The sequence below is a fragment of the Podarcis filfolensis genome (assembly GCF_964270895.1).
Source record: "Podarcis filfolensis genome assembly, chromosome: 6".
Taxonomy (NCBI): domain Eukaryota; kingdom Metazoa; phylum Chordata; class Lepidosauria; order Squamata; family Lacertidae; genus Podarcis; species Podarcis filfolensis.
Window position 1 is genome coordinate 32,284,028 of NC_139609.1, and position 27,829 is coordinate 32,311,856.

The following is a 27,829-nucleotide window of genomic DNA, read 5'->3' on the forward strand; positions in this document are numbered from 1 at the left end:
GGGTATATATTTATAAATGTAAATAGATAAACTAAATATGAAAGAAATATGATTACTAGATAGCAACTAGTTGGGCCGGGTCAGGGTGTGACGGAATGGTGGAACCCACCGCTGCATCCACAACTCTCACACCGACCAGGGGAGATGGCTGGAGGAGGGGGAAAGCAGGTTGCTGCAGCAGCCTGGAGGTAATGCAGTGATCCAGCCAAGCTCAGGACCAATGCCAGCAAGTGAAGAGGTCCAGCTCAGCACCTCCTCTTTCCTGGAACATGGCTTCCACTGGTGGTACTTCTGCCCATTGTGGGGGAGACTCTACATGCTGACCTCACTCTGCAGGCTGATAGTGGCTGTCAGTGCGATGGCTGCGTGGCGGGGCACCTCCAGCCAATCCATCTCCCCAGCCCACCAGGCCTGGTACAAAGGGGATTTGCTTTGCAGCAAAAGGCCCACTTAACCTAGATGAATTTACTTTGGAGTAGACATCCTTAGCATTCCACAGCTGATCATCTGCAAACTCTGCTTCCACCTTTAGCAACAAAAACATGCACCACCTCATTCACAAATCCATGTACCTGACATTCTCCCATTCATAAATTAGTTCTTCCATTTTAAGGTCTAGCCTCGAAATGTCTGTGACATATGTGTGCTCTACCTCCTAATATGTAGACTGGTATAAGCCTCAAGGGCGCAAGGAGAATGGCATTTTACATCTATACACAACAACCTTCTTAACCACAACAAGATATACCTGTATGTCCCTAATACATAATAGTTTCATTTCCCTGCCAGCATTTAAATGATAAATTATGCTCAAAGTGTCGGTAGCTATTTTGCAATCTGCGAAGCATGGCTATTTTGTATTGTGGGAGACGTGGCTCACTGAACACACTTTCACCTGAAGGCAGTTGTGTTTAATGCAAACATTTAGTCTATGTGCTATGTGCCCAAAGTTGGCAATGCGCTCTCCCTGAAAGTAATCTACATTCATTAGGAACCGATTATGTATAAAGGAGAAAGAGTTTCTACCACGAGGACTGAAAAATATGTATGTATTTTCTATCATTTATGTAGCACATTTTCAAAGTGTTCAAAGCGCTACATACACATTTTATCCAGAAATATTTACAATATTCCTTCAGAAGTAGCCCAACATTATTAGCTCCATAATTCGGATGAGAATAAGATAATGGTTATTTGCCTAAGTCCTTTGACTTAATTTTGTTAGCCAAAAATAATCGAACTAGGAATTTTCGGGGTTACAATCTTAGTCGCTATCTGTTCTATAACTAGAACATATAATATAATATAATGGTTTTCCATTTTTAAAATGCAGGGGTTTCTGTATTATTTTCACGTAATATATTTCTAATTGGGCAAATTATACTGTTCCATCTAATGTGGAATATATGGACATCCCAAACCACTAGGTTTGGTGGACTCTTCCCACGGTGTGATGCCAAGCGTTTCAAGACGTATTCACTTACCGATGTGATCTGTAGGCATTGCGACCCTTGTTGGTTCTAAGAGGTTGTCAGCCAAGACAAAGGCCCCTTCTTCCAGGGTATCAAGTAACATGGTTGCAGCATGTGCTCGTTCAGAGGAATTCATATCTCTCCAGGAGTCTAGCGCTTGGGTCCTAAGCAGGTTGTCCACCGTGTCAACAATAGCCTGCATTCAGTAGAAAAATATTAGGCCTTACTGCCTTAAGGCAACAGGAGAGAGTCCCTAACATGATCTGATGATAATTACAATATTTAACTGTCAACATGATTTGCGGTGATTTAAAGACCAAAAGGCTACCGCTTTCCCCGTATAACAAAGCGCATTGATATAAGAAGCCTTGGAGCAGCAGCGAAAAAGAATATTATTAGCATACTGAAGCATATAAAAAGGGAACGCTCATGGCTTTAATTTTAAAGTTCCTCCAGCCAGGCTAGAGCTATACTGGGCTCCGATGTGCACGTTAAGCAGAGGATTTCCCCATTTATTCAGAACTGAAGAATGATCAGTAGCGGCCTGATCTCACATACTTACACTCACATTAAGATGCTCACAAAATAATATGCAATTAAGGAGGGTTTTTTAAAGGATCTTTAGTGAAAACACGATATTCGTCAATTGAAGGGAGACTCTTACGTTAATGTGTAATGTGGGTGATTGCTGAATCACCATGTCCCATTTACCTAGTTACAATGTGTCATTAGGCGCATATATCTATATCTGCATATGATTTGGCTGATTTCGAAAACAAATGGAAATGCAAACAGGGCGCGTCACACAAATAAAAAAATGTCGCGCCCAGAACACTGCTCTACGCCTGAATGGATAGAAAAAAGTTGGGTCAGGACTATCTATTGTCAGGAGCAAAATTAATTAGCCTAATCCATCTTAATATCCTCTTTCTGTCTGAATTGTGAGTCTCTACAATGGCAGGTGGGAGATACTTTGGAGTGGAATGAAAGGATTTTCTTCCCCTCTTCTCTAATGGGAAATAGAAGAGTCAAACTGCTCACACTGATACTGCTTCAGCCATTAAATAGAGTGGAACAGAAATTGGTCTGCAGAGGCCATATTCATTAGTCACCAAGAAATACGGATCGGAGCCTCTGATCTGAGTTACAAATGAATCCTCTGTCGCGAAGTGAGGACTTGCTTCATTTGCATAGCATCAGCCGGCTTTCGATTTGTAATTTTAAGAGGTTTTTATTAGTCTTAGCCAAACTGGGAAGCTCATTTGAGACCTACTAAAAATGATCTCAGCGAGAAATTAAGGCTGTGCTGCAGTTCATGTTGTGTGTATATACGCGTCCTGATGGCTGCATGCATCCATTAGCCCAATTCACTCCTTATATTTTTAATGTTGTCTGACTGGCTGCTTTTCTTCAGTCACATTAAAATAGTCAGCTCTTTAATGACACTATTTCTTGTCAAAGGTGGCTGGGGAGGGAGGTGGAGAGTTAGAATAAATTCCCAGGCCATAATGCCACAGTCCAAAGGTAGCAAGGTCTTTTTGGTAGTGGTGTCCCATACACAGAACATTCTAATCAGAGAGGCTTGCCTGGTGCCCCCCTGCATTGTGTCAAGTGTAGACATTTATATTCTTCCAGGACATGCACATCTTTTAATATGCTCAATGCCTTGCCTCCTCTCCCACACAATCCGGGAGATGTCAACCCTGACGTGTTTTAAATGCCCATCAAAAGCTTAGATATTTGCTTGGGCTGTTAATCTGCCCCCCATGCACTCCTCAGTATTTTGTTTTAGTATTCCGATTATGGATTTTTAGTGACAACATGTATTTTCATCGTATTTGTATTCTAGCCTTACAGTTTTATGGATTGGTTTAAAAAAACAAACAAAAAAAAACTTCGTAAATTGCTTAGAGAGGGGTTTTTTTTTTTTTTACATTAAGCTGCCTATAAATTGCTAACATAAATGTTTTCCCCTTGCCAGTTTAAAACTGATTTTGTGCTGCTGTGTTTGTGCTGGCTTTGGGATGGTTTTACGTGCTAAGCTGTATTTGTATAATTGGATTTTGTGTGTGTGTTTAAACTATGAGTTGTATTAAATTAAGTTTTACTCAGAGTAGGCACGTGGAAAGTAATGAACATGGCTAAGTTAATTGCAACAGGAGTACTCTGAGTACAACATAGTTGAATACCAACCACTAGAGAACTGAATTCATGGATGGTATATAAATGTAGCAACAATAATCACAAGGGTGGAGGGGGTCGTGTAGCAGATGTACACGTGCCCAGCCATTAGCATAGACTTCTGATGTGGGGTAGCCTACAAATGTAGGCTTCTCTGGGTACTGGAAGCCTATGTGTCCGGACATCTATGTGCAAAGGCTTCCCCCACCTCAGACATCCACACTTATACATGGATGGCAGGAGTGGTGCCTGAAGGAGCCCCTTTCTACTCATATTGCCCCTTTACAAGAGTAAAATTTGAAGGAGGCTTGAGACCCCATTGATTTCAGTGAAGAATATTTATGCCTGTGCTCAACCTCCTCATTCAAATAAATCATTGGGAATTAACGCCTCACTTAAGACCAGCTCGTAACCCTAGATTCTTGCCATCACAGTGACAAAACATTTTCAGTAGCAAGCACACGCACGGTTATTACATTTTACCCAATGACATTTATCTTCAAAGGTGAACTGCAAATGCAACTGTAAAAAAGAAATCAACCCAATTCAGCAGACTTTGCTTTGCGTCCCCACTCACTGGCTTTAAAAGAGAACAGTTATCATGGTATAATTTAAGATACATGTGGTTTTCCCCCGCCCCCTACTCTCCTTTTCTTGCAAAACCGCTTGATGCAACTGAACACACTTCAGTCTCCCCAAAGTTTTATCAGCAGCTGAATGTAAAACAGAGGGCAAAATGTCATCTGGGCTGAGAGCAGATGTAACATGTTCCATGGTTAAGCAATCAACAGCCAGCCAAGGGATTGTGCGGGACCTTTTTCCGGCCTTTGGTAAGATGCATACCCCATAGTTAAATATTATGTCTGCAGCTAGGACTAACTGGGATCCCTGTTAACCCCGGATGTGAAACCATGGTTTAATTCTGCATTAAGTTCTGGTAAGCTCCAACCATAATTGGCATTTCTGCAGATGTAATAGCTTTCATCACGGCTAGTTCCTTCGCGGAGTGGGACGATTTGTAACTCCAGAGAAAGGGGTTAAGGAAAAGGAGTGAACAATAAACTGGTCCGCTCTCAGTTGCACAGTTGTTCTTAAGCAGTTGGACAACGTTATATCTCTTAGAAGCTTTATTATTATTGATTTTATTCTGTGCTGCGCTGCTTCAGTGTTTTTTTTTAAATTGCTATTTTTAATACCAATTGGTAACATTGCAAAAGAAAAAACTACGAAGACATATGGAATGCATGTTTCAAAACAAATCAGCAGCAGGCTTTCGTTTTTCATCCAACATCCCATCACAGTTGAAAAACTGACATTAACCAGAACAAAATACACATAATAAGACCCGCAAGACATTCCAAGTTCCTTAGTATCTTTATGCCTCTCCTGGTATATGGGAAACAGGATATGCTTCCAGGAGAATATGAGGAAAGTTTGCACTGTATCTGTAACTCAAATGATCAAAGCTGGCCTTTGTTAACTCCACACACACACGCACACACGCACGCTTCCCTGATGTCACACACACAAAATAGAACTCGCTTAATTCAAGAGTGCACAAAAATAAAATAAAATGTAGGGTAGTTTAACATGTGTATGTGTCGGGGGTTTTGTTTTTTCGTCATGCACAAGCATGGGATGTAATCCATAAGACACTCTTGCCACACAAACTCCACTGAACCAATGGAAGTCACGAGGCAGCAGTGATTAGTGGATTCCACTAGATATGGCTACACAGTCTTTGATACACAAATCTGCAAACACAAAACCAAGGTTCAAGGGGCAGGGCCGTAGCTCTGTGATAGAGCATCTGCACTGCATGCAGAAAAGTCCTGACTTTAATCCCCAGCATTTCCAGGCCGGTCTGGCAATGTCCCCAGTCTGAAACCCTGGAGAGCGGCTACCAGCCAGTGTAGGCAGTACTGAGCTATGTGGATCTATACTCAGTATAAGGCAACTTCCTGTGTTCCCATGTCAAACAATTTGTGCCCATTGCCAGTTTTGTTTTCCTTCCACAGGCACAATACCACGAGGAAGCAAAGCTGTTCTTATTTCCAATTCAGTTAAAAGCTGCATGGCTGCTCTTTGTGCTTTTTTTTTTTGATAAAAGGAGGAGGAAAGGAAGTATCGATTATTGATTTATTATTTACGACTGGCTTTTTCTGAAGGTATTATACCCGTGCAAAGCCAACACTTTTTTTTGTACAATTGCTGTGGGGAAGGCACAGTGCACAATTATCAAAGACTGAAATACATAGGGACATGCAGCAGGAGGGTAAAAGCGCGGCAGCAGGTGACTGAAGCAGGGACGAAGCAAGGTGACAGCACAGGAGAGATACCTTAAGGTAAGACCTGCATGTCTTCTCTCGCTTTTGGAGCTTGGTAATAAGACAAAAAACACACATCAGAGGTTAGACATTTTTTTAAAAAAAGGGTAATAGGATTAGTACTACTTGATCATTGTTCAAACGCTTATATGCTAACCAGGGAAATAAGATCTGCTGATAAAATTAACAATGTTAAAGTGTGTTAAAGTACCACTTCCAGATGAATCTGCGGGTTTTTAAGGGAGTGAATGAAGCACAAGGCCATTCCAATGCACTAAGGTTAGTTCATGGCTTGGTATGTCAAATACTTCTAATACGTTAGTATTATACGTCAAATACGTTAGTAAGAAGGTCACGGGGGGGGGGAGAGTATTCATTTTCCCCTGCCGCAGTTTGTTCCCCCCCCCCCCCAGGTTGAGAGCTATAAAGGATCAAAGGACACAACAGGTCTGATTCTTATTGAGGCCTTAATCATTGTTCTGTTTCAGGCTGCTGCTAAAGTATAATTCACATTATCCGTTCAATTCCTTCTGCCCACATGGGAACGGTCACATTCTGTTCTCGTGTACCACCAGCCTTTGGGGACTCTGACACAGCATCAGAATCCACATCTCCATGAATTTGTTGGTCCCCCCCCCCCCAAAAAAAAACCCCTAAATGTGCCCTACTTCAAAGGACTAGTGCAAAATACAGGCAGATGTTTTGCAAGAGAAAAGAAAGAAAGCCACAAGGCCAGGTTGCTCTAATGCACACCAGAGAAGGCTATTCAGGTTGGTATCTACCTTGTTATAACTCCGTCCAGCAGAGTCCTTCTCGTTAGGCTTCAGATCTTGCAGCTGAGCATCAAGAATATCCACCAACTGTTCCATCAGTCTGACTGAAGAACTCACATCACCAGCATAGATTTGTCCTTTGGTATGTTTAGCCAGTTCATTGGCAAGGCTAGCAGCATTTTCTCCACTTCTGATCTGAAATGACAATTTAAATTATTTTAGTGATGCCCCCACTGCCACTTAATTCTTAGAACGCTTTATTTCTAAATAGAAAGGTGGGTTATTTTTTTGTTACATCTTTTTTTATATAACTTTCAAAGTTGTTTTGTCCTTAAAAAACAACAAGAACTGCCCTACTCCCACAAAAAATGAGAGATCATATGCAACACTGCTTAGATTTAGTAAAGTGCTATATGCATTGATGGTGATCTATCATCTATCTACCGTATTTTTCGCTCTATAACACGCACCAGACCATAACATGCACGTAGTTTTTACAGGAGGAAAACAAGAAAAAAAATATTCTAAACGAAATAGTGGATATATGATTTTTGTGGTGCATGTTGTGGCCACAGACATGTGATCTGACAGTGAGTTTGGAGCAGCCCAATGCAAAAATCCTGAGGATCCATGTGGATCCATGCTTTGTAACCACGGAGGAGGGAAGGAAGGGGAACCATGGATCCTCTGCTCACGACTACAGCAGATCCCCCCCGCCACCCGCGTGCATTCGCTCCATAACACGCACAGACATTTCCCCTTACTTTCTAGGAGGAAAAAAGTGAGTGTTATGGTGCAAAAAATACGGTATCTATCTATCTATCATCTGTCATGTCAATTCCAAGCATTCCATTCTACTCTCTCAATGCTCCAACCCCTTTTCCGTGTGACCAACAAATTCTATGCAGAATGGGGCTACGGAAATGGTAGGAGACTTGATTCTTAATCGCCAGGATCTGCAGGGCTAAGGAATGAGCCCCCTTTTCCCAAGTGCCTTCGCTTTCTTCTCCAGGAGTGAATGGCCACCATTCATCCCGTGGTGGGATGATAAAGTGCTGCATGGAGAGCTCTGCATTTGCAGGGAGCAAAACCCACCAATCTCCGCAGGCATTTGAGATTTTTTCCCCCTTTGTGCTTCTTTGGAGGAAGCGGTGGGAAATGAGGCAGTTTGTTTGTGATGTTTCCTCCCACCCGCAATCTCCAAGAGCTGGGTTTCAGCACAGGGCAGTCCATCTGAAACACAGATTCTTTTGTGGGGTGGGGAGTGTAACATAGGATATCTTTATTTGCTTTTCACCCCAGCAGTTGCGGAGGCTGTCAGTGTGGCAGGCAGAACGAAGAGCGGTGTCAGTACAGTACAGCTCACATATTTAGGAAACAAGAATGGGATACAAGAGCTGATAGCTAAGGACAGAAACAGTCCATCCTGTCCCTCTCTTATGCATATTAACTTTCATAGGGATTTCCTGCTAGTAACACAGTGTTTTAAAAATTACCCTCATTTTACTTATAGAGCACCCTTTATTAAACCAAATTAAAGTACAGAGCAGGTGCTCAACGAATGGCTGTTCCGTTAATGTCTCCATGCTTGTGTCCCTTTGCTGAAAAATCCCTTAGCTCCAGCTAGGCAAAGATCAAAGCAGAGGAGACAGCCTTTTCCTTGGTGCAAATATGATGTTCAGCACCATTTCCTGTGAAGGATGTGGGAACTGTAGCTCTTGGAAGAAGATGCTCTGTTGAAAGCTAGGAGAGCCCTATAACTGCCACATCCTCTGCTTTAACTTTCACCTGGCTGAAACCAACATTGTTTGCCTTGAGGCAGAGTAAGCCGGAAGCAGCAGCACAAGTGTGTTTGCCCCAACCCTTGAAGTGGGCAATATCATGCCCCAACCCTTGAAGTGGGCAATATCATGACATCCCTATTAAAGCCCTGGGATGGCAGGGCACTTGATTTAGTCTCGTGCAACGTTCCCAGTGTTTGTCATAAGCATCTGTGCTGGTAATCATGGGCATGGTATCATATCAAAAATATTTTCCAACCCACCTTCTGAGCCAGCTGGTTTACCCAGTGTGAAGTACAGTTGCTAAGATCAGGACCATTCGGGTTCCATTTTCCAGTGGAAACCATGCAGAGGTATGAAGCTGTTCCTATATAAAAGATGAGAAAAATGACATGGAGGTAAGAGTGTTCAAGCTGTACGTGCATGTGTACATATTTTCAATTTTTCGTAGGCACCTGGGAAGTACTGGATTAGGGTTTCAGTACTTAAGTCGCTTTAAAAGAGACTAAGGAAGCCTGTAGGAAAATGAGGTAACAAAAGGCAATGATGCCAATTAAAAGCAATGCTAACAAAGCCAGGACAAAATATCAGACTTTATACTGAATAAACAGAGAGAAAAAGAAAAAGCTCTAGCATTTTCTGGAAACCATCCAAAGTGGAGTTCATAATGAGAAATACAGCAGAAAGCAAGTGTGGCTGAAGTCCTGTCTGTTGCAAAGACCTATGATCTGGAATCCTTGAGAAGGGGCTGGAATGTAATTCTGTACCTAGGCTCCAATGCCCTCTACAGCTTAAAACCTGAAGGTGCCATTTCCTTGCAAGCAGCCAAGATCATAAGAAAGATAGTCCGAGACTAAGGAAAAGAGGGTTCAAGATATAGACACCGGAATGTTTATTTAAGCTGAAAATCCAGTTTTAAGGTCTTACCACGAGTTCCTTTGGGACAGGGGCGTTCCACCATGTTTCCTCTTGGAGTCTGAGGCCAAGTTATATCCCTTTTCACCTCAAGTTCACAGAACCTCTCTGGCAAAGGGAAAAAGCTTGTAACAGGAGGAATTTTGGTCGTTGATACTGCTGGCGGTGGCTTGGGGCCTTTGCTTTCATCCCCCTTCCCCCCAGGTAATGTTGTGCTAATTGGAATTTTCTGTGGCGTGGTGCTTGTAGTTGACACAGTTGTCTTGTACAGCTCTGTGGAAGGAGTTATGGTCTCGGCTGTGGTAGGCACTGGGGAGAGAAAAGCAGTGTTACACAGAGAAGTGCCCAGAGAAGTGGTTGTGAAAACATTTACACCTGTAAGTATTTCCCTTATAAAATTAAAGTCTCAGAGATTCAATATATGAGAGAAAGGGAATGAATCACCAGGTTTTCTGGGGAAATGACTGGATGATAAAAATTATATGTGAGCAGCAGCAACGATGGTAGTAGCAGTAGTAACATCATCATCATCATCTTCATACCACCAAGATATACCACCTAGCTACCAAAAGAGCCATTTCTGGCAAGATAGTGGAATACACAATTTAGAATAATTTGACAGATACAGTGTGACTTTTTCACCAATCCCACCTTACGCCTGCAGCCCCCATTGCTCCCTGCTAAATGCTTCTCAGGGGGACTCTCTGGAACAACGTGGGGAATGAGTGGGAAGGAATCACGATGGCTATGTTCTACTTCCATTGCTAGGGGTGGTAAACCTCGGAATCATAGTTACTGAGAATCGCAAGTGGGGAGAACACTATTACACTCAAGTTCTGCTTGTGGGTTTCCCATAGGTATCTGACTGGTCACTATCAGAACAGGATGTTGGATAGCATGATCTAGCAGGGCTCTACTTGTGTTCCTGTGTTCTTAATCAGTGACAATGATCTACCTGCCTTCTTCATTCAGCAGGAACCATTTCCTGGATACCCATTCCCTCTGCAAACGGAAGGAGCTTTTCCATGGCTGGAACACCAAGGATCCTAAGTATTTATACTAAGAAGTCTCATTGAGTTCAATATAGAGTAAGTGTGAACAGGAATGCAATCTCAGTATACTGCTGGCAGCACATATTCTCATCTCTCATCTCTCTCTCTCTCTCTCTCTCTCTCTCTCTCTCTCTCTCTCTCTCTCTCTTTAACACACACACACACATCTACCAAATAGTTATATTTCTAAAGACTTTGACTCCCTAGAGCAGGCTTCCTCAAACTCGGCCCTCCAGATGTTTTTGGCCTACAACTCCCATGATCCCTAGCTAGCAGGACCAGTGGTCAGGGATGATGGGAATTGTAGTCTCAAAACATCTGGAGGGCCGAGTTTGAGGAAGCCTGCCCTAGAGGCATTAATACTGATTTATTGTATGATAAAATGTGTATGAATACTTTTAAACAAAGAAAACATGGCAGAATCTACACTATAAAACTAAGTTCTATATTTGAAAAGCAAAACAAACAAGGAAGCAACAAATGAACAGATTCCAAAACGAAAAAGTAGGTTGTAAATAACCAGGCCGTTTACACACACAAAACCACCCTAACTTCATGTCATCCACTCTGCAACTTACAGCAAGATAATTACTGTAACATCTTCCCACCCGGCAGTCATTTTTGCTTGAGAGATTTCCAGCATGCCTGATTAGACCCAAACAGAAAAAAGCCTCGCATGCATGTGTTGTTTTAGTGTTTCAACATCTCAGCCTTTAAACATTCCCCTTTCCCTATTTTGATAGAGCAGGTGTGAAGAAAGAACTAATTCAAGCCAATGGCAAGTACACAGACAGCTTAATCATTGATGTCAAGAAAACTGGATTTGAACAAGAAACTTCTGGTTTGGGTTCTGTAATTGGTAGTTCTATCAAGCTGGCAACATTCAAATTAAAATACATAGGGGTTTTTTCCCACATACAAAACATTCCCATTGTACATAAGATTCCCAAGAGTAAATAACCTAGTATATGCCGAAGATTACACTGTTCCACTCAGGACTAATAATTATCACAACTAGACTTTCTATATACAATAATTAATAAGGCATAGAATCATCAACTGCACTTTAAATGGACTGAATGGGGGGGGGGGGAGAGCCTCTGTGTTTGGCAAGTGGCCTTATGTATGAGCTCACTCAGTCATATTACTCATTTTAACATGGCAGGAGTGACCGTGTTTTGCTGTTCCAGGGGAATCGGGTATATTAACCTGTTGCATCATATTTATTTTCTAAATGTATGTACCACCCTTTAGTATATAATCTACATGGTGGTTTATGGAATAAAACCAGCAAAATAATAACAACAGGGCAATAAATGCTAGAAAACGCCAACCATCAATAAAACAGCAGAAGAAAAGTCATTCTTTTTAAATCCCTCAAATGCTGAAAATCCCAAAGGATATCAGACTAGGCTGCAAGTGTAACATAGGAAGCTGCCTTATAGATTCAGATCATTGTTCAATGTAGTTATGCCTGCATTCTTTGGCAGCCTGTTGGGTTTCAGACAGCAGTCTTTTCCAGTCCTGAGACCCAAGACCTTTTGCATATAAAAGCATGTGCTCTTCCACTGAACCAAGGCTCCATAAATACACAAACACACACACTCCCAGAGAAGGTTCCCCTCATTCTCACCAGCCACTTTACTTTGGATGGGCAAAATATCTGGAAATCAGCTATTGAATATTATCATACTACATAAGCTGGTTGACATAAAATAATCATTCTATCCGTTATCCCAGTCCCAAACTGCAGAGGTTTTGTAAGTGCTTACGCTTTCTGTTGGAGTTGGAAATGATCTGGTAGCAGTGGAACTCTCTAAATAATGGCACAATGTGTTCCCAATGACAGGTACAAATGAGCATCCTTGACTTTGTATTTTAGTCTATGTTTTCTTGCAGCCCCAAATACAATTGTTGAAATAGTCACGCGTAGAGAGAAGCAGGACTTTCTGACTGTGGTGGCTAAGCTATCTTTGTCCAAGAAGGGATTTCACAATGGGTGTACCAGCCTTTGTTGATACTGCCTGGGTCTCAGCTGACAGGGTTGTATGTATGAGCATACATACCATGAACTATAAACCTGGCCCTTTTGGAAGAGCACAGTTTGGTTCAGAACAAGTTGAACACCACTTTCCTGAAAAGTACACCTTATCAGAATTGAGCTCTTCCCTAGTCCACTACTGATCTCAAGCCCTAACGTAGCAGCAGTTCCTGGTGTAAAAGTAAGATAGAGGTAGACATAAACAGCTTCTGATTGCACTCAGCTCCAAATGACTTCATTCAACAATTTCAAGAACGTGTTTTTAAAAAGGGAGAAAATAGAACCCAGCAGCATTCTGTAGTATTAATGCCAAAGCTGTGAAGAATGGTTTCTCTCTGTACCACCCTCTGGAACTGGCCCGTCCGGGGAAGGAGCCACCAAAACACTGTAGTCCAGGCAGTCTAGAAGATTACCATGGTCAATAGTACACAAAGCTATTGAGAGATCCAGAAGGATGGATTACCAGCATCTATAAGTGCATGCTACCCATCAGTGTGACCAGGGCAGCTTTTGTGCCAAAACTGGGCATGGAAATAGATCCAGACAATCAGTTTTATCCAAGATAGCCTGGGCATCTACTCACTTGAACAGCTTGCTCAAGAAGAGGATATTCACTGCTGCCTGAGAGTTGTTAGAATCCAGTTAAACTCCACTCTTGAGGCAGCTGAGACTGCTCCCTTAGTTCGTGAAGCCACTTCTGTCAGATGCTATAATCTAGGGCAGGGTTCCCCAAACTTTGGTCTCCAGCTGCTTTTGGACTACAGTTCCCATCATCTCTCACCACTGGTCCTGTTAGCTAGGGGTGATGGGAGTTGTAGTTTATCAACGGAGATGCAAGTTTGGGAAACACTGATCTAGGGGAAGAATCGTGCAGATATGTACAGAGTGCGCTTCTCCAAACACTGGGGATGAACAGCAAGGATGAATGTGAAGGCTATATCCTTGTTAAACTGCCTCCTAAAGTTGCATTTTTGCCAGACTGTCTAAAGGCAGCCAGAACATGATACCAGGACCACCAAGTACTTAAAGCACAATCCCTCAGTACAGTTCTTGAAGTTCTAGGTAGACATGGGAATTTAGGCCATTATTTGGGAGTGTGCATGCTGCTCTCAACATGGTGGCTATACAGGTCCACTTTATGTGTGTAAACATATGAAACAGCTGGAAAAGCAGGCACTTCGAGGGCTCTCTCCCTTGAATAATATATATATAAATTTAAGTTTGCAGAATTTGGAGACAGAAACCTGGGTTTCCCCATGTGAAATTAAGCTCTGCTTATCATAATTTGCAGCGACAGGTCTCTGATTTGATCCATCTCTGCTCTTGAAAAGCTTGTCGTAATTGTAAATAACGGTTTCCAGGAAAACTGGAGAGGAAAAACAAAAGGAAAAGGAAAAGAAAACAAAACAAAAAAGGCCAACCATCAAAGGGTACATTCAAAATTCAAAAGTGGCAGGGTAATCTCCTTCCAAAAAAAGGTAGCGTTGGCAAGCCCGCCTGTTCATTGGGGTATTAGAGTGCCGCTGGCTACAGCGAAATTCAAAGCAACATTGGCTAGTGGAGCAACACAATTCATCACTTAGGGTTTTTTATTCCATCATCTCCACAGGTGTGCCTGCCACTTTTACAAACAAAGAAGAGACAGGTCCCTGCCTGGAGGAATTTACAAACTGTGACAGGTATTCACTCCTTTCCATGTCAGGCCTTCTGGAAACAACTGGATCTGACACTTTTCAGGTTTAAAATTTTCCCTTTGACACTTATTTCCTAAAGGCTTATGCTTTCTTTCTTTCTTTTTTTTAAAAAAGCGATTTAAACCTCTTCTGTCTTTAGGCTAGAACTTATCAAAAACATATATTCTTGAATGTAAATTGAATTTAACCACAAAATGCAAACAAGGAGAGAGGCACCAGGCTGTCTTTTCAAAGAACTTGAAAAGAATGTTTCTTTCTTTTAAAAGAGATGGAGTTTCCAGTTCTTTCAGAGTAGGGACAAGGGCTCTGACAAAATAAAAGCCTAACATAAATCTTCCTTCACTCCTACAGTGGTCAAAAGCTCTAATCATCCCATCATCTCCATATACTTTTTGAGGGAAACATATTTCACAGAAAACTGAAGCACAAATCTTTCAGTGTGGATTTATTTATTTTTTATTTTTAGGACAATGGATGCCAACATAAGAGCCTAAAATGTCCGTAAGAATTTATGATCGCATGTGTTGTATGTGGAACTCATTAGTTTCGTATATTTTGTGTATATTCTAGAATGGTTCACAAACTTTTTTTTTCCTGGGTCACTTAAAAATTGCTTGGGGTCTTGGCAGACTACTTAATAACCTTTTTTCCGCCACTGCTGCTGCTTTCCTATAAATCAAAGTACATACATAACTAGCATTTTAATAACCGTTGTCTTTCCTTTCTAATATAATGGATATTCCTGTTTTTGTGAGCAACGTGGATGGATGTGGAGTCTGTTATTTGTCCGCTTACGTGCAGCGGTGCAACCAGTGGGGGGTCAGGCTTGCATAAATATGAATACAATTTTGTTTTTCATTCCTTAATAGCTACAAATTTCTATTTACATCAAATACTGCATGGAAGCCAGCATCAATTCCCCTTCCAAACAGGTGTCAAACTATAACCAATAGAAAACAACACACAATCAACCAAATTCATCCAATGAAAACCACACAGGCACTGCTGACAAAATGTGACCAGTTGGAACTATGGGATGGATCCACACCAACACTGCAGTCCTGGCCATGTCCACTCAGAATTAAGTCCTAGTGAATGCAATGGTGCTTACTCCTGGGTAAGTGGAGTTGGGATTGTAGCTGTACTTCAACCCCACTGAAAATAACTTAAGACTAACTTAGCACACTTTCAATAGGACCTAGGCCAAGCTACCTTAGTCTAAGTCCAGCTCAATGTATGTAAAGCAGTAGGGTGACACTAATTCAGAAAACTTGCATATTTAACTTCTGGATGAAATCGAAGGAGGCACATATTTTTATTTGGCATGATAATCAAAAACAGTGTGATATTACGAAAATCAAGGGCCTGGAACCAGGTCCTCGTTAGATTGTTCATTAAATCCAGCAGTGCCTGGTCAAAACAACTTTGACTTCCATCATCAGGGGGGGGGAACCCTAAATCAAATGCAGAGCCAAGTACTCTTCTCTGTTCCACAATCTTTCTGTGGAGCACTTGAGCAGAGCTTGTGGAATGCAGTCTTAAGAACCTCTGCTCTAGATAGTAATAATTAATACAAACCTGGGTATTTTACCATAATTGTTCATAGCTGTTCCCTCTTTCTAGCTGAGTGCAAATCATAGTTTTCTGGTTATTTTCTATCTCAAACCAAAAACATCTTGAGCCTCACAGGGTTTTTTCTTGCCCCTAGTCTGAGTGAGTGCTGCCTGTGCACAATTCTGCTGAGCTGTTTTTTCAGCCTAGCTTCTGGAAAAACCTTTCCAGACCTGTCTATCTTCTCTCCTGACATCGTGTGAAACCTCGGTAATTTTATTCTGATTATAATGCAGCCAGGCTTTTGATGCTTTCTCAATTAACGTTTGTCAAAAGTGTCACAAGCACTTGCAAAAAAAAAAAGTGTCAAGAAGCCACTACTGATTCAGATCTTGGGGTGTTGTGAGAAGAATCTAGGAAGCTTTTCCTTATTACTAAGATCTTAGACATTCAGTGACACCATGTGCTTAATTAAGACATTCCTGACGACAGAAATCTGTACCAACAATAGTGCAATTAATACTCTCACAGATCCTCTTACTTTTGACAGCTTCTATCTCATTTTAAGCTACACTTGTGCCCTACAGCTTAACATCACTAAAAGGGATCACGATGGCTCCTTTCTGAGGTCCAGTTATGAGGTTAGAATCACAAGAGCATATAATTTCATCCACTACTCTAGATGCAGCTGTTCCAGTGCCACCCATGTGGCTATTAAAATCAATACTGAGACACATCTGCTTTGTCTGAAAAACGATCTGCATCTTTCTTTTCAAGTAATTTGGGGGGGGGTGCCCTTTTTGTAAAATCGTTTCCTAAAAGCTCTGCATATTTGCTTGGAATGAGAAACGGCACCAGTTCAGCATTTATTCACCATTCAAAGGCTGAGTGGAGTGGAGTGGCGAAGTCCACACTTCTTTCCCTAAAGGTGACACCACAGTCATCCAAGCAGACTTGGAATTGTAGAAAAGGAGAAAGGCTTGCAGGCGGGAAACATTCTTGGAAAGTGAGGAGAATCCAGGACTTCTTTATTTTAACATATCTAACAATTCAATAAATTGAAAATGGGCCCACACTCGCTGTAGAGATGCTCCCAGAAAGCATCATTTCCCCTGCAAGTGGCCGGGAGCTGTAGTTTTGCAATGGTGTCTAGCACACCAAATGTCATAGCTGCATCCAGCCTGCGCTGTAGATTAGAAGACAGACAGAATAACTCTTTTTTGGATTATAAAGTTCCCATCTGCATTCTGGTATGAAGAGTGTTGGCAAGGAGCACTTTCACGCAACAGCATTCCTATTTAAGGAGGGCCAGAAATGTTTCTCACATGGAAACAGTAAGCATAGCTAGAACAGCCCTTACAGATATGTCTCAAGAATATTGCAGCTGATCAGCCAACCCATTCAGCTTCCCACCACCATTCTGGCTGCACTTTCTAGCTATGTACCCCCCTGGAAGTGCCAGATCACAGCTAAATAAATAATTATGGAACACACAGGGTGGAAATCCTTTCATCACTTTTGAATTTGCCTTACCCCATATGTGCCCACTGGCACTTTTACAGGTGCTACTTAATACCCATACCATATTGATAAGAACTTGATCGTTTATTGATATCAGGCAGGAACCAAGAAGAATTCAATGAAAGCAGCTGCCTGATATCAATAGGCAATTCTACCCAGATGTTTAAAAAGTTTGTGTGAGTTTTGATTTGTTTTAGTCTATTCTATTGTGGTTTTAACTTTATGCATGTTTTAAATTATGGTTATCATTTTTTAGTGATAATTTTATTGTTTTATCTTTTTGTAAACTGCTTTACTGGTTGTTGTTTTTTTTCTACAATAAAGTGGTACATAAATTTTATGAAATAAATAAATGATAATTCAGTGGATTTAGCAGGATATCAGTTGCAAATCAGTAGAACAAAACAGACAAAAAATTAGGTGATGATAGGATAAGGACTTTGGAAGCAAACTTTAATACATGTTTCAAGGGAAGAAGCTCTAATTGAACTGAGTGGAACTTATCTCTGAGAAGCTGTGGATAGGAATACGCTACAAGTATACTTTTCGCAAATCTGAAAATGTTGGCAAGTAGGTCAGCAGCTATCAGTAAATTCAGAAGAAAACTTTCAGTCATATTTGAGAAATGTACAGGATGAGATCCAAAGAACTATTTAGCTAGTTCTTCAGATGCAAGGGAGATTGAACTTTCGTTCCTGTAAAATCATCGCCTCTCCATCTGCCCCAAAACTTGATTCATCTAAACTAGGCAAGTTCAGAGGGAGGGAGCAAACCTTACTCAGTGTGGGTCCAGAGTTCACTGCAAACTATCCTGGTGATAGTTTATTCACCAGCTATATAGATATAGGTTGATTTAAGGGGAAGGGGGAAGCTGGGAAAGAACGCTAATGAAGTTTGCAACTGGATCGTCTCATGTATCTAACACATTGGCACGTGTTGAAAAGGTGTGCTGAAAACCCAGCAAATAAAACCGCGTCTGGTGTGTGGGCGCAGTAAATACACACAGAGGACCTTGCTAGACTGTGGCCACATTGTCTCCTTGTCATCACAAAGCAAGCTGAAGCAAAATGCAAGAGAGAACAAACCAGTCCCACAGTCAGCTGCTGTAAAATCAGACAATAAGATCCTCAAAATGATGCAATGCAGAAGCATGCCATTGTGCCATACCTAACAGAAATACCTTAGCCCCTAAAAGGACTGGTTTGGAAACAGCATTTTATATTCCATGAAGGTATGCATGAAGACTGATGGATATTGCATGCTGGGAGGGGATTGCAAAATCGTGTTATAGTACAGTTTCAGCACTGCAGAAATGGAAAAATCAAGGAGCCTCTTCAGACATGCATGACATTTAAGAGTTCAATAAACACGGGAGGGAGATCAGTGGGGACAAAGTGTTAGCCTCATCTGCTGTTGTCATTCCTGCTACCTTTCAGCTCGTGGAAAGTGGAACTTGGGCAGCAGGGAAACTTTGGTATCTATGAAGGTTTGTCTCATCTTTTAGAACCCATAAGAGGGCTAAGGTGAGGGGAAGTTCTGGCAACGCCACAGCCCCTGAAATATGGCGAACACAAGGAATACCTCTTGTTCTATCTCAGGAAAACGCACATGTTTGGGGTCAAGAATGCCATTCGGCCTTGGGAGTGAAAATAACATCTAAGCTCAGGAGGGCAAGTCAGATGGATGTGACAAAGGACTTGTTTCACTCAAAAGGCGAGACAGTCTACAGTGTTTGAACCCTTTTTGGGGTAGGAAGCTATGATGCAGTCAGGCGCTGACAAGGCAGAGAGATGAAAGACAGAGGGCTCATTGAGTAGGTCAACATATCATTACTGCTCCCATCACAAGTGAAGTGGCAAAGATTGCTGAGTTTTCCGTAATGGCCCCAAATTAGGCATTCCAACAGAAGAGGCCATGACTTCTGCTGCAGAGGCACTGACCCCATGACATCATTAAGCACTTCATGTTAGGGCAACTTCCTTTCCCCAAAGCAGAAAGGCCCAGAAATACTACCTTCATGCCCTCATTTTCAAATATCCCATCGCTCTAAGCAGCCTGTATAAACTCTGACCGCATAAATGATGATCGCAGAAGTGTTTTAGTTGATTTTCTTTTCCTTAATGACTGACAGTTCAGTTTTGCTCATGGAAGATGGAGGGCAAAATTTGAGATGAAATCTAAAGCTCACATCCTCACAATCCGTACCTTTTAAATCCAATTAATTCATCTAAAATGAATTAGAAAAATTCTCGCCGTAATCTCAAAATCACATATTAAAGTATTAAAATCCTTTAACTTTACAAAGGCACTGGATATACGGTGGTACCTCGGGTTAAGTACTTAATTCGCTCCGGAGGTCTGTTCTTAACCTGAAACTGTTCCTAACCTGAAGCACCACTTTAGCTAATGGGGCCTCCTGCTGCTGCTGTGCCGCCGGAGCACGATTTCTGTTCTCATCCTGAAGCAAAGTTCTTAACCTGAAGCACTATTTCTGGGTTAGTGGAGTCTGTAACCTGAAGCATATGTAACCTGAAGTGTATATAACCTGAGGTACCACTGTACACATCAACAAGCTAACTATTAAAATATGACAAAAATGGAGCCATTCCCCCCACTGTTAAAAAAAATATGCATGAATGTTCTCATAGGCTTAAACTTTTTTTTTAACAAGAATTTCTAATGATGCATTCCTAATGTGGGGAGGGAGCAAAAAACCAAAGGTTCAACCACCATATCCCAAACACTGCATGATTTGAGTCATCAGGGAGTGTAGGAATGGTATTGCATTCCTCTGTCCATTTCCTGTGTTTTATTTATTTTATTTCATTTTTTAAAAAATGTTAATGCTTTCCTCTTCCCACTGAAACAATGGGACAGAAATGAGAGAGATTTAGACACCCTTAGAAAGTGTGTCTAAATTTCTTCCTAGTTTGGGAGTGCATCAAGGGGCCAGAAGGGTTTGGGATCCTTCAGGTACCAGCTGTTTCTTAGTTCTCTCTTGGCATGTCTCTGGCCCAGCTCTTTTTTATCATATCTGATGTTTGGGCCAGGGTGCTAGAACCTTTAGTTGGGAGCAGGAAATCTGACATCAGATTTTTGTCTACAGCATTGGGAGTTCTGTCTCTCCAACTGAAGAATGATAACTGAGATATCCCATGGCCCACAGAACATCCTTCCAACAGTCACAGGACTACACACCAATGGAATTCATTAGGTATATTCTTACTAACATTAATATGAATTAAATGCTTCAAACAAGCATTTAAATCATATTAATGTTAGTAACAATCAGCTTCTGGCATTTATAGAGCATGTCTGCATTCCTACCGTATGATTATATGGTCCTGTGACATGTTTGTTATGTGGCAACATAGCACATTTACATAGTGCTTCTACATTACAACCACATAGAGACCATATAGTATTATCACATACAGTACTTCTGCATTCCTATAAAATACTTCTACATAGAATATTTCTGTATTCCTACCGTGCAATCAGCCTTCAGTCTCCCACAATGAAAGTAATACAGTGGTACCTCGGGTTAAGTACTTAATTTATTCCGGAGGTCCGTACTTAACCTGAAACTGTTCTTAACCTGAAGCACCACTTTAGCTAATGGGGCCTCCTGCTGCTGCTGCGCCGCTGGAGCACGATTTCTGTTCTCATCCTGAAGCAAAGTTCTTAATCTGAAGCACTATTTCTGGGTTAGCGGAGTCTGTAACCTGAAGCGTATGTAACCTGAGGTACCACTGTAAAAGTTTGTAACAGCTGAAGAGAGATATCCAGTAATAACATGTGAAAAAATAGGTAACTAAAAGCAGCTTTGTTGGAGACTACAACCAAAATAACATTCCAGGAATGCAAATTGTTTTTAGTGAGCTTACAAGGGTGTGCGTGTGGATCTTTTCCTAATTCCACTGCCAAAACAGTCTTCAAAAGCTACATCCTCTGCATTTAATATTTGTATGTACACCCGCGGTTCTGCATACTGGAGACATTTCCTCAGTGATACAAGTTCCCAAATGACTACTCGTTGGCAGCTTACATAACGATGCAGTCTTTTAAGTAGCCATAGCTATTCTCAAATTGAATACACTGACTTGCATTTGCTCCACCAGTGGGAAATTATGGGATGTTATAGCATGTTACAAAGATAGAGGCTAATCCTCTTTTCAGGCTCAAACTGCAGACTTGGAAAATGCAAACCTTTGCAGCATCCATGCTGAGAACTACTGCACCTAACTGCATCAGGTTCTTCAAACCACATCTTTCCCAGCCACAGGCAGAAAATAGTTTTAAAGTTTTTAAAAATATTGTACTCAGGACTAAAATCAGATAAAAACACCAATGCTAACATGCTTCTTATTCCAAATGGATAGATTGTCTTGAACCTAGTAATGTGGAGCTGAAACTTACCATTGGGTGTGTTGCTATGGAACAAGATGGCACAGGTACAATTTTAAATCCATTTTTGTGTTTCATTTCATTACAAAACAGGTACTTTAATTGCCAAAATACTGAAGGCTAGTTTTATTAGCAAGCACTCTATTAGAATAACTTAGTATTTAAAGAAATAGAGATAATAAAGAATGCTTACCTTGAGCGGGGTCAGGGGGACCAAACTCTAGAGAATATCGCAGGATGAAGTTGTTGTTCCACACATACAGTTGATTGTCTCTTGGATTGTAATCCACAGCAGCAATATAATGGTACATGTTGGGGAAAGGGATATCTACATATTCTCCTCTGAATAACCGAGTGTTGTAAATGTAATCAATTGAGTTCTTGCCAGTTTCACTTTCATTGTCTTGGTATACGGACCGCACAACGTAGAGAACCCCACATATCATAAAGGCGTTAGATGCTGCCCGTTTGTCATACGTAGTTTCCCACGTTGCCTCGAAACGCAAGGTATAAGGATTCAGTTGGCTAATAACTATCATCCCATTGTTTTGTTCCGTGGCGTAAATGACCCACAAGCCATTTTCGTCAACTGCCAAATCAATGTCAGTCTTCCCTCCCCACCTGTAAGGGGAAGTGTCGTGGTAGTTGGCATAATTTATAATTGCCTCTCCACTCTTAATTCTAGTCCTCAAATCGAACTTTACAATGTTCCTAGTTCTTTCCTTGTTAAAAAAGACAGCACCATCGTATACCACAAATCCAGTACCATCCACTCGGTTGGGAAGCTTGTATGTCGTCTGCTGGCGTCCATTTTGGAAGTCCTCTAAAGAAGCATATTCTATCAAAGTATCAGTACGGTATGGAGTCCACGGCATGAAGTATATTTTATCCGCAGCTTGAAGAGGGTCCTTGCACCAGGCACCTGCCTTTTGTTCCGCTTCATATAAATTTGGGGAATCCACAACGGCTTTCAATGTCCCAGGGCAAACAAAAACTAGCAGTCGCAGAGAAGAAGCAAGACAAGATTTATTTTTTTAAAACAATAAAATAAAATGTGCATGCTACCAATTAAAGTCAAGGTAAAAAAATCACAAGTGACAATAAAGAAGAAAAGATCCAATTAACTGGCAACAATACTTTGTAGCTCATATGTAATTAATGCATGTATTACCCTTTGTCATCCATGCTTCTTAAAGTTACCATAGTAACCAGTATGTGAAGTGTTTTCGCTAATATCACCCAAGGTCGCATCTATGGCGCATCTATGCATCTGGAAGCAGATAACTACGCTTGCATTTATGATGAAGACAGGATTTATTCTCCAGACCTTTCAACTGGTGTACACTTCAATGGATTTAAACTCATAAAACTTGTAGAAACTTTAATAAACTGTGAGGTTGAAAACAACAGGCCTTGATATTATATCTATAGATACGGTGGAACCTTGGAAGTTGAACGCAATCCATTTTGGAAGGACATTCAACTTCCGAAACATTTGAAATTCCAAGGCCTCTGATTGGCTGACAGCTAGGCTTTTTGCAGACTGGAATCCAAGTCGGATGTTCGGGAGCCGAAACATTCCAAAATGGAGGCGTTCGAGAGCTGAGGTTTGAATGTGTCTATATAGATATATATGCGCTTTTAGTTTTGGGGTTTCTTTGTCTGTGTGTAACCCGTGTGTGTGTAAAATATATACACAGATCTTCATTAGGAGCAACAAAAAAATAAAGGACAACCAAAGCGATGGATGAAACAGACCAGGGACCCCTGTAATTATGGCATGCTATGGAGTGGGTTCTGGAAGCCAAGCAAGATGAGGGTTCATTAACAAGATTTAGTCAAGGGTGAGAGAAAGACAGGGAAAGAGAAAGAAAGGGAGGAAGAAAGCAAAAGGGAGCGTCTGTCCCGGAGTAGGTACACCAGACACTAAATCCCGCCACCTGCTTTAAGTAGCCGAGTCAGTTCAGCAGCCCAGCCAGTTTACTGCAAAGTCGACTTCTTTATGAGGGGTGCTTATGAGATCCTGCTGACCACCATAGTTACCAGAGTGTTGTAGGGAAGGGAAGGGGTGGAGGAGGTTAACATCCATAAGGCACATAACAAGGAGCTGGGGGTGGGGGGGGTTGGGACTATATACGTTATTTACCTTTTTGCTCCACTTCTATTTCAAGCATCGGAAGAAAAATGAAAAAAAAAGTGCAAGGGAAAAAAGAAGAAGATTAACACAAATTGACTATTAGGCGAAGATTAAATTAGTTCACAAGATGTTAAACACAGGGAGAATAAGAAGTGCACTACATTGGATAGAGAGAAACAGACAACAGGAAAACCTAGCAGGAGAAAGATTCTAAAGTTACATAAGTGAACATGGATCAATCATTTTAGTAGGTTAAAGAGGCAGTCCTGAAAATGCTCGTATGTAGTTTCACTTAGTCAACCTGAATAAATAATGAAAGACTTGACTAATGCATGATATACCTATCCTTCCCTTTGCAAAGCCCCAAGCAAAATCCTGTCAACTTTATCTTTTTTTTAAAAAAAAACCCTATTAATATGATATGCACATATAGATGTATTATGTATGTCACTATATATACATTTTTTAAATAAGAAAAACCCTTTGGTTTAAGAAGAGTGAAGGCTTCAACAAGTCACCCGTGCTCTAAAAATCATAGAAATCACAAGTTAAGGTTGATGCGTTAACTTTCTCACCATGTAAGCAGTAAAGATGTACAATCTCATAGATTGCTTACAAATTGCACACACAGTTCACCTTAACATTCAGGCTTAATTCTCTCTCTTCCTCTGCAAGTTGGCGGCAACACAGATGTGGGAGGTAGTGCTCATAAAATATTTGCTCTTGAAAGGTTTAGAGTTCTGCTCATATTGAACCAAATGTAAAACCAGCAAAGTTTGAACATTATCATGGAATCGTAGAGTTGGAATAGTTTTGCCCAATGTGGGGCTTGAACTGATGGCCTTGAGATTAAGGGTCTCATGCTCTACCAACTGAGCTATCTATACTTTAATGCCCAAATCCTTACAAGACTGCCCCTAGTCTTATCTCTCTGTACACACCCTTCATCTTCAGTCTTGCTGCAGAACCTGTAAGCAATCCCAACTGGGTGAAATCAAATCAGTCCTCCTTGTCTTATGGTATTTGCTAACCAAGGAGGGGGGTGTTTTGTTGATTTTGCCCCTGCAGCCCCCTGTTCTAGGGGATCATCCCAAAAATATTTTCAGGGCTGCTGCTAGAGAGAGAAATTGTCAAAAATCGCTACACTCCTCCTCCTCTAGTGGACACATCCTATTGGACCCAAAGCCTTTGAACAGGGGTGTGAATTCAATACAGTCCGCTATTGTAGGCTGTACCATACCTCTCATTTTGCTTACATGGTGCAGAAATTAAAGCGAAACTCTCACGTTTTCCATGCTTTTGCAGACCAAGAGTTATTTGTCAGCTTTTACTCTTCTGCTAAACCAACCATTTCTAGTTTTTAGAGGTTCCTTTTAAAAAGGAAAGTAAAGAAAGCAACTAAATTAGATGATTTTTGTGTGTATGTGTGAAATTTTGTACAATGGACATCTGTAAAGAGGCTCAGTTTAGGACTCCTTTCCTGTGCTTTCCTGCTTGGTTGTAAGAAGTGCAGCAGCAGCAGCAGGTCCCTTGCCACATGCAAGCCCATTCACACATTATATCAGACCTCAGCAGGTCAATATCGAACTGTGTCTCAAGCACAAAGAAGAACAGAGTGCATGCAGAGCAGACAAGCGTTTAGAAGACATCCTGCAAGACATTTTTGTTTTGCAGGTAAGGAACACTGAAGTTGGAAGTGAGGTTCAAACACAGCCATCACCTTCCCTTCACAGATACAGATTCACTCTTTCACTCAGATCTGCTCCACCACTGAGCTATGACACCTTCTGTTACTTATTTCTACGGCACTACTGATTTCTCCCCTGCTCACATAAACTTCCACGAGCAGGCTGATCCTCCTCCACTTCACCATGCGGGAGGCAAGATCACTTTTCCAGAATCTGCAGGCTGCCTCTTTTTGAAATGGCTGTTGCCAAATTAAAGGAAGCAACCTTCAGGGAGGTTACGGTATGCAATTTCCCTAGCTAAATGAGAAAGTACTTTTTTCATCCTCTCTCTCCTGAGTCAAATAGCTGGTTCCACACCTTCAGAGAAGAGGTTCCCCTCTTCATGTAGGATGAGAAGACTCAACCTGGCAGAGAGTGGAAATATATCCTTCTTTGCTCAGAGTTATGCAGCCAGCTCACACCGCAGGAGAGAGTAAGTCGCTTTCCCCTTTCATTCAAGGGAAGGCTTTCTCCCATCTCCCTGACAGAACAGGAAAGCTGATTGGAGGAGCAGAAAATAAGCAGTTTTATGCCAACTAAGCTTCTGCTAACGGGAGAGTCCCAAAGGGTTGAGTTCCATTCACAGTATTATCCTGAACTGATTTCCCCTTTAACCTGCACCACCTTTGCCCGTTGAAAATCTGCTGCACTGCAGAATGAGGTGTGGCGCATGGGGCTGCAGGAACAAGGGCACATGGGCAAAAAAGTACTGTTCCACCTCTGATGTGCTGGGAACATCTTATGGACTACAGTTCCTTCCACAAATGGAATGGGGATACTTAAGATCTAAGTCTCTGTTGCACCCTGGTTGAAGGGGGACAGTATTGGATGGGAAGCTTCCTCGTTCGTCCGTCGGTCCCTCCGTCTCTCTCCCCATCCCACCCCCATCCACCTCTCCATCCTGAAACAGCATGGCTTCTAGTTTGCTGTGTATGTCACTTTTAGACAATGAGGTTTAGCAAGCATTATATGGCATGCACTATATAACTTGTGCCCCTTTCCACTGAACGACATGGAAACTTCTGAGATTTCATAGCTTTAGAAATACCAAATGAATTTTCATCAAACCAGCAAAAGGGGGACCCCTGCAAATATTCTTGAAATGCTTGACATTCGCTAAAGCACCAAAAGCAATGGGAAAGCAAGAAGAAAAAGAAAGAATCTCTTTGAAGGGGAGTAGAGAGGGGAGAGGGGAGGGAGAAAAGCCACCATAATTCACCATGGCTAGCAAATAAATAAATAAATAAAGTGAGGGAGCGTATCTTATTTATTTATTTTTTTTAAATCTCTCTGAAATTTAATCAGTTGATAAACTTTAAAAATAGATACTTTGTTCAGAAGTCACACAAAACAACTTGAACCTGTGCAAAACAGAGGTTTCAGGCTTTAGAACAGAGGTGTGCTGAAAAACCAGGTTGTCTTAAGTACGGAACGTCTCCTGAGGCTTCATAACAAAGTGTTATATGTATATTATATTTCCTATTCCCACCATTCGATTGTGCCCTGCCCTTCTTTCTTATAAGGGGAGGTGGCTCATTTGTGTTATCTTTTTTTTTGGGGGGGGGTGCTTTTGTACTGCTGGATATTAATCTTGAGAAATGCAATGACTTTTCAATCTTGACGTGAAACATCTGCTTAAGAGAAATAAGTACATAACTCTAGAAGGAAGAAACAAAGCACAGTAAGCAATTAAAAGAATAAAAGTGAGAAGCCTAGTTTACAAAGCGAATCTTACCAAATATTCATAATTTCTATCAAATCTTTGCCCCGTCATCCCAATAAAAGAAAAACGTGGAGTGGGGGGTTGGTTAGCTAATGCAACTTACTCAATTCCAAGGCAGGAATATATTAAATACTTGTAGATAGATATTCCAGTACAGCAATCTGTTCTGGTCAGGCAGTGCAATAAATGGAGCTGATTTCTGTGCACATAGGATTGCATTTACGTAGCAGCTTTCTCCATTGAAATGAATTGGAAAGCTTGCACATTTATCAGAGTAAATGAAGGACTCGGCATTGGGATGAGAATGTATAAGCTAACTTTTGTCCAATAACGGCTAGCTATAAAAAGTGCATTATTTTTCTAAGGAGGAAAAGCATACACCTTGGAGAAAATGCTGGCCATGCCATTCTTTATGTCTCAATTGCAAGCTAATGTACGCAATATTTTATAATAAATATACTTTTTAACAACGGCATTATCCACGAAACATTTTCCTGCCAAAGACATGACTGGTACATGAAACAATC

The 27,829-nt window shown here is 41.3% G+C and overlaps 1 protein-coding gene and 1 long non-coding RNA gene across 36 annotated transcripts in view; one reads left to right on the forward strand and one right to left on the reverse strand.

The window, feature by feature from the left end:
- ADGRL2 (adhesion G protein-coupled receptor L2) overlaps positions 1–27,829 on the reverse strand; it is a 348,015-nt gene that overhangs the window by 35,174 nt on the left and 285,012 nt on the right. For 13 of the 35 annotated variants that reach the window (XM_083620855.1, XM_083620854.1, XM_083620846.1 and 10 more), the window contains 7 exons: positions 23,862–23,876; positions 21,909–22,709; positions 9,462–9,758; positions 8,798–8,901; positions 6,763–6,948; positions 5,993–6,031; positions 1,485–1,668 (listed from right to left, as the gene is read on the reverse strand). In XM_083620855.1, coding sequence (XP_083476981.1) covers positions 1,485–1,668; positions 5,993–6,031; positions 6,763–6,948; positions 8,798–8,901; positions 9,462–9,758; positions 21,909–22,709; positions 23,862–23,876 — 1,626 coding nt within the window. The remainder of the gene's footprint in view (positions 1–1,484; positions 1,669–5,992; positions 6,032–6,762; positions 6,949–8,797; positions 8,902–9,461; positions 9,759–21,908; positions 22,710–23,861; positions 23,877–27,829) is intronic. The other 22 variants (XM_083620869.1, XM_083620870.1, XM_083620860.1 and 19 more) reach the window with 3 other exon arrangements.
- Positions 14,200–27,318, forward strand: LOC310765652. The gene is made up of 2 exons (XR_014549705.1): positions 14,200–18,665; positions 18,710–27,318. It is a non-coding gene; the product is annotated as an uncharacterized lncRNA (long non-coding RNA).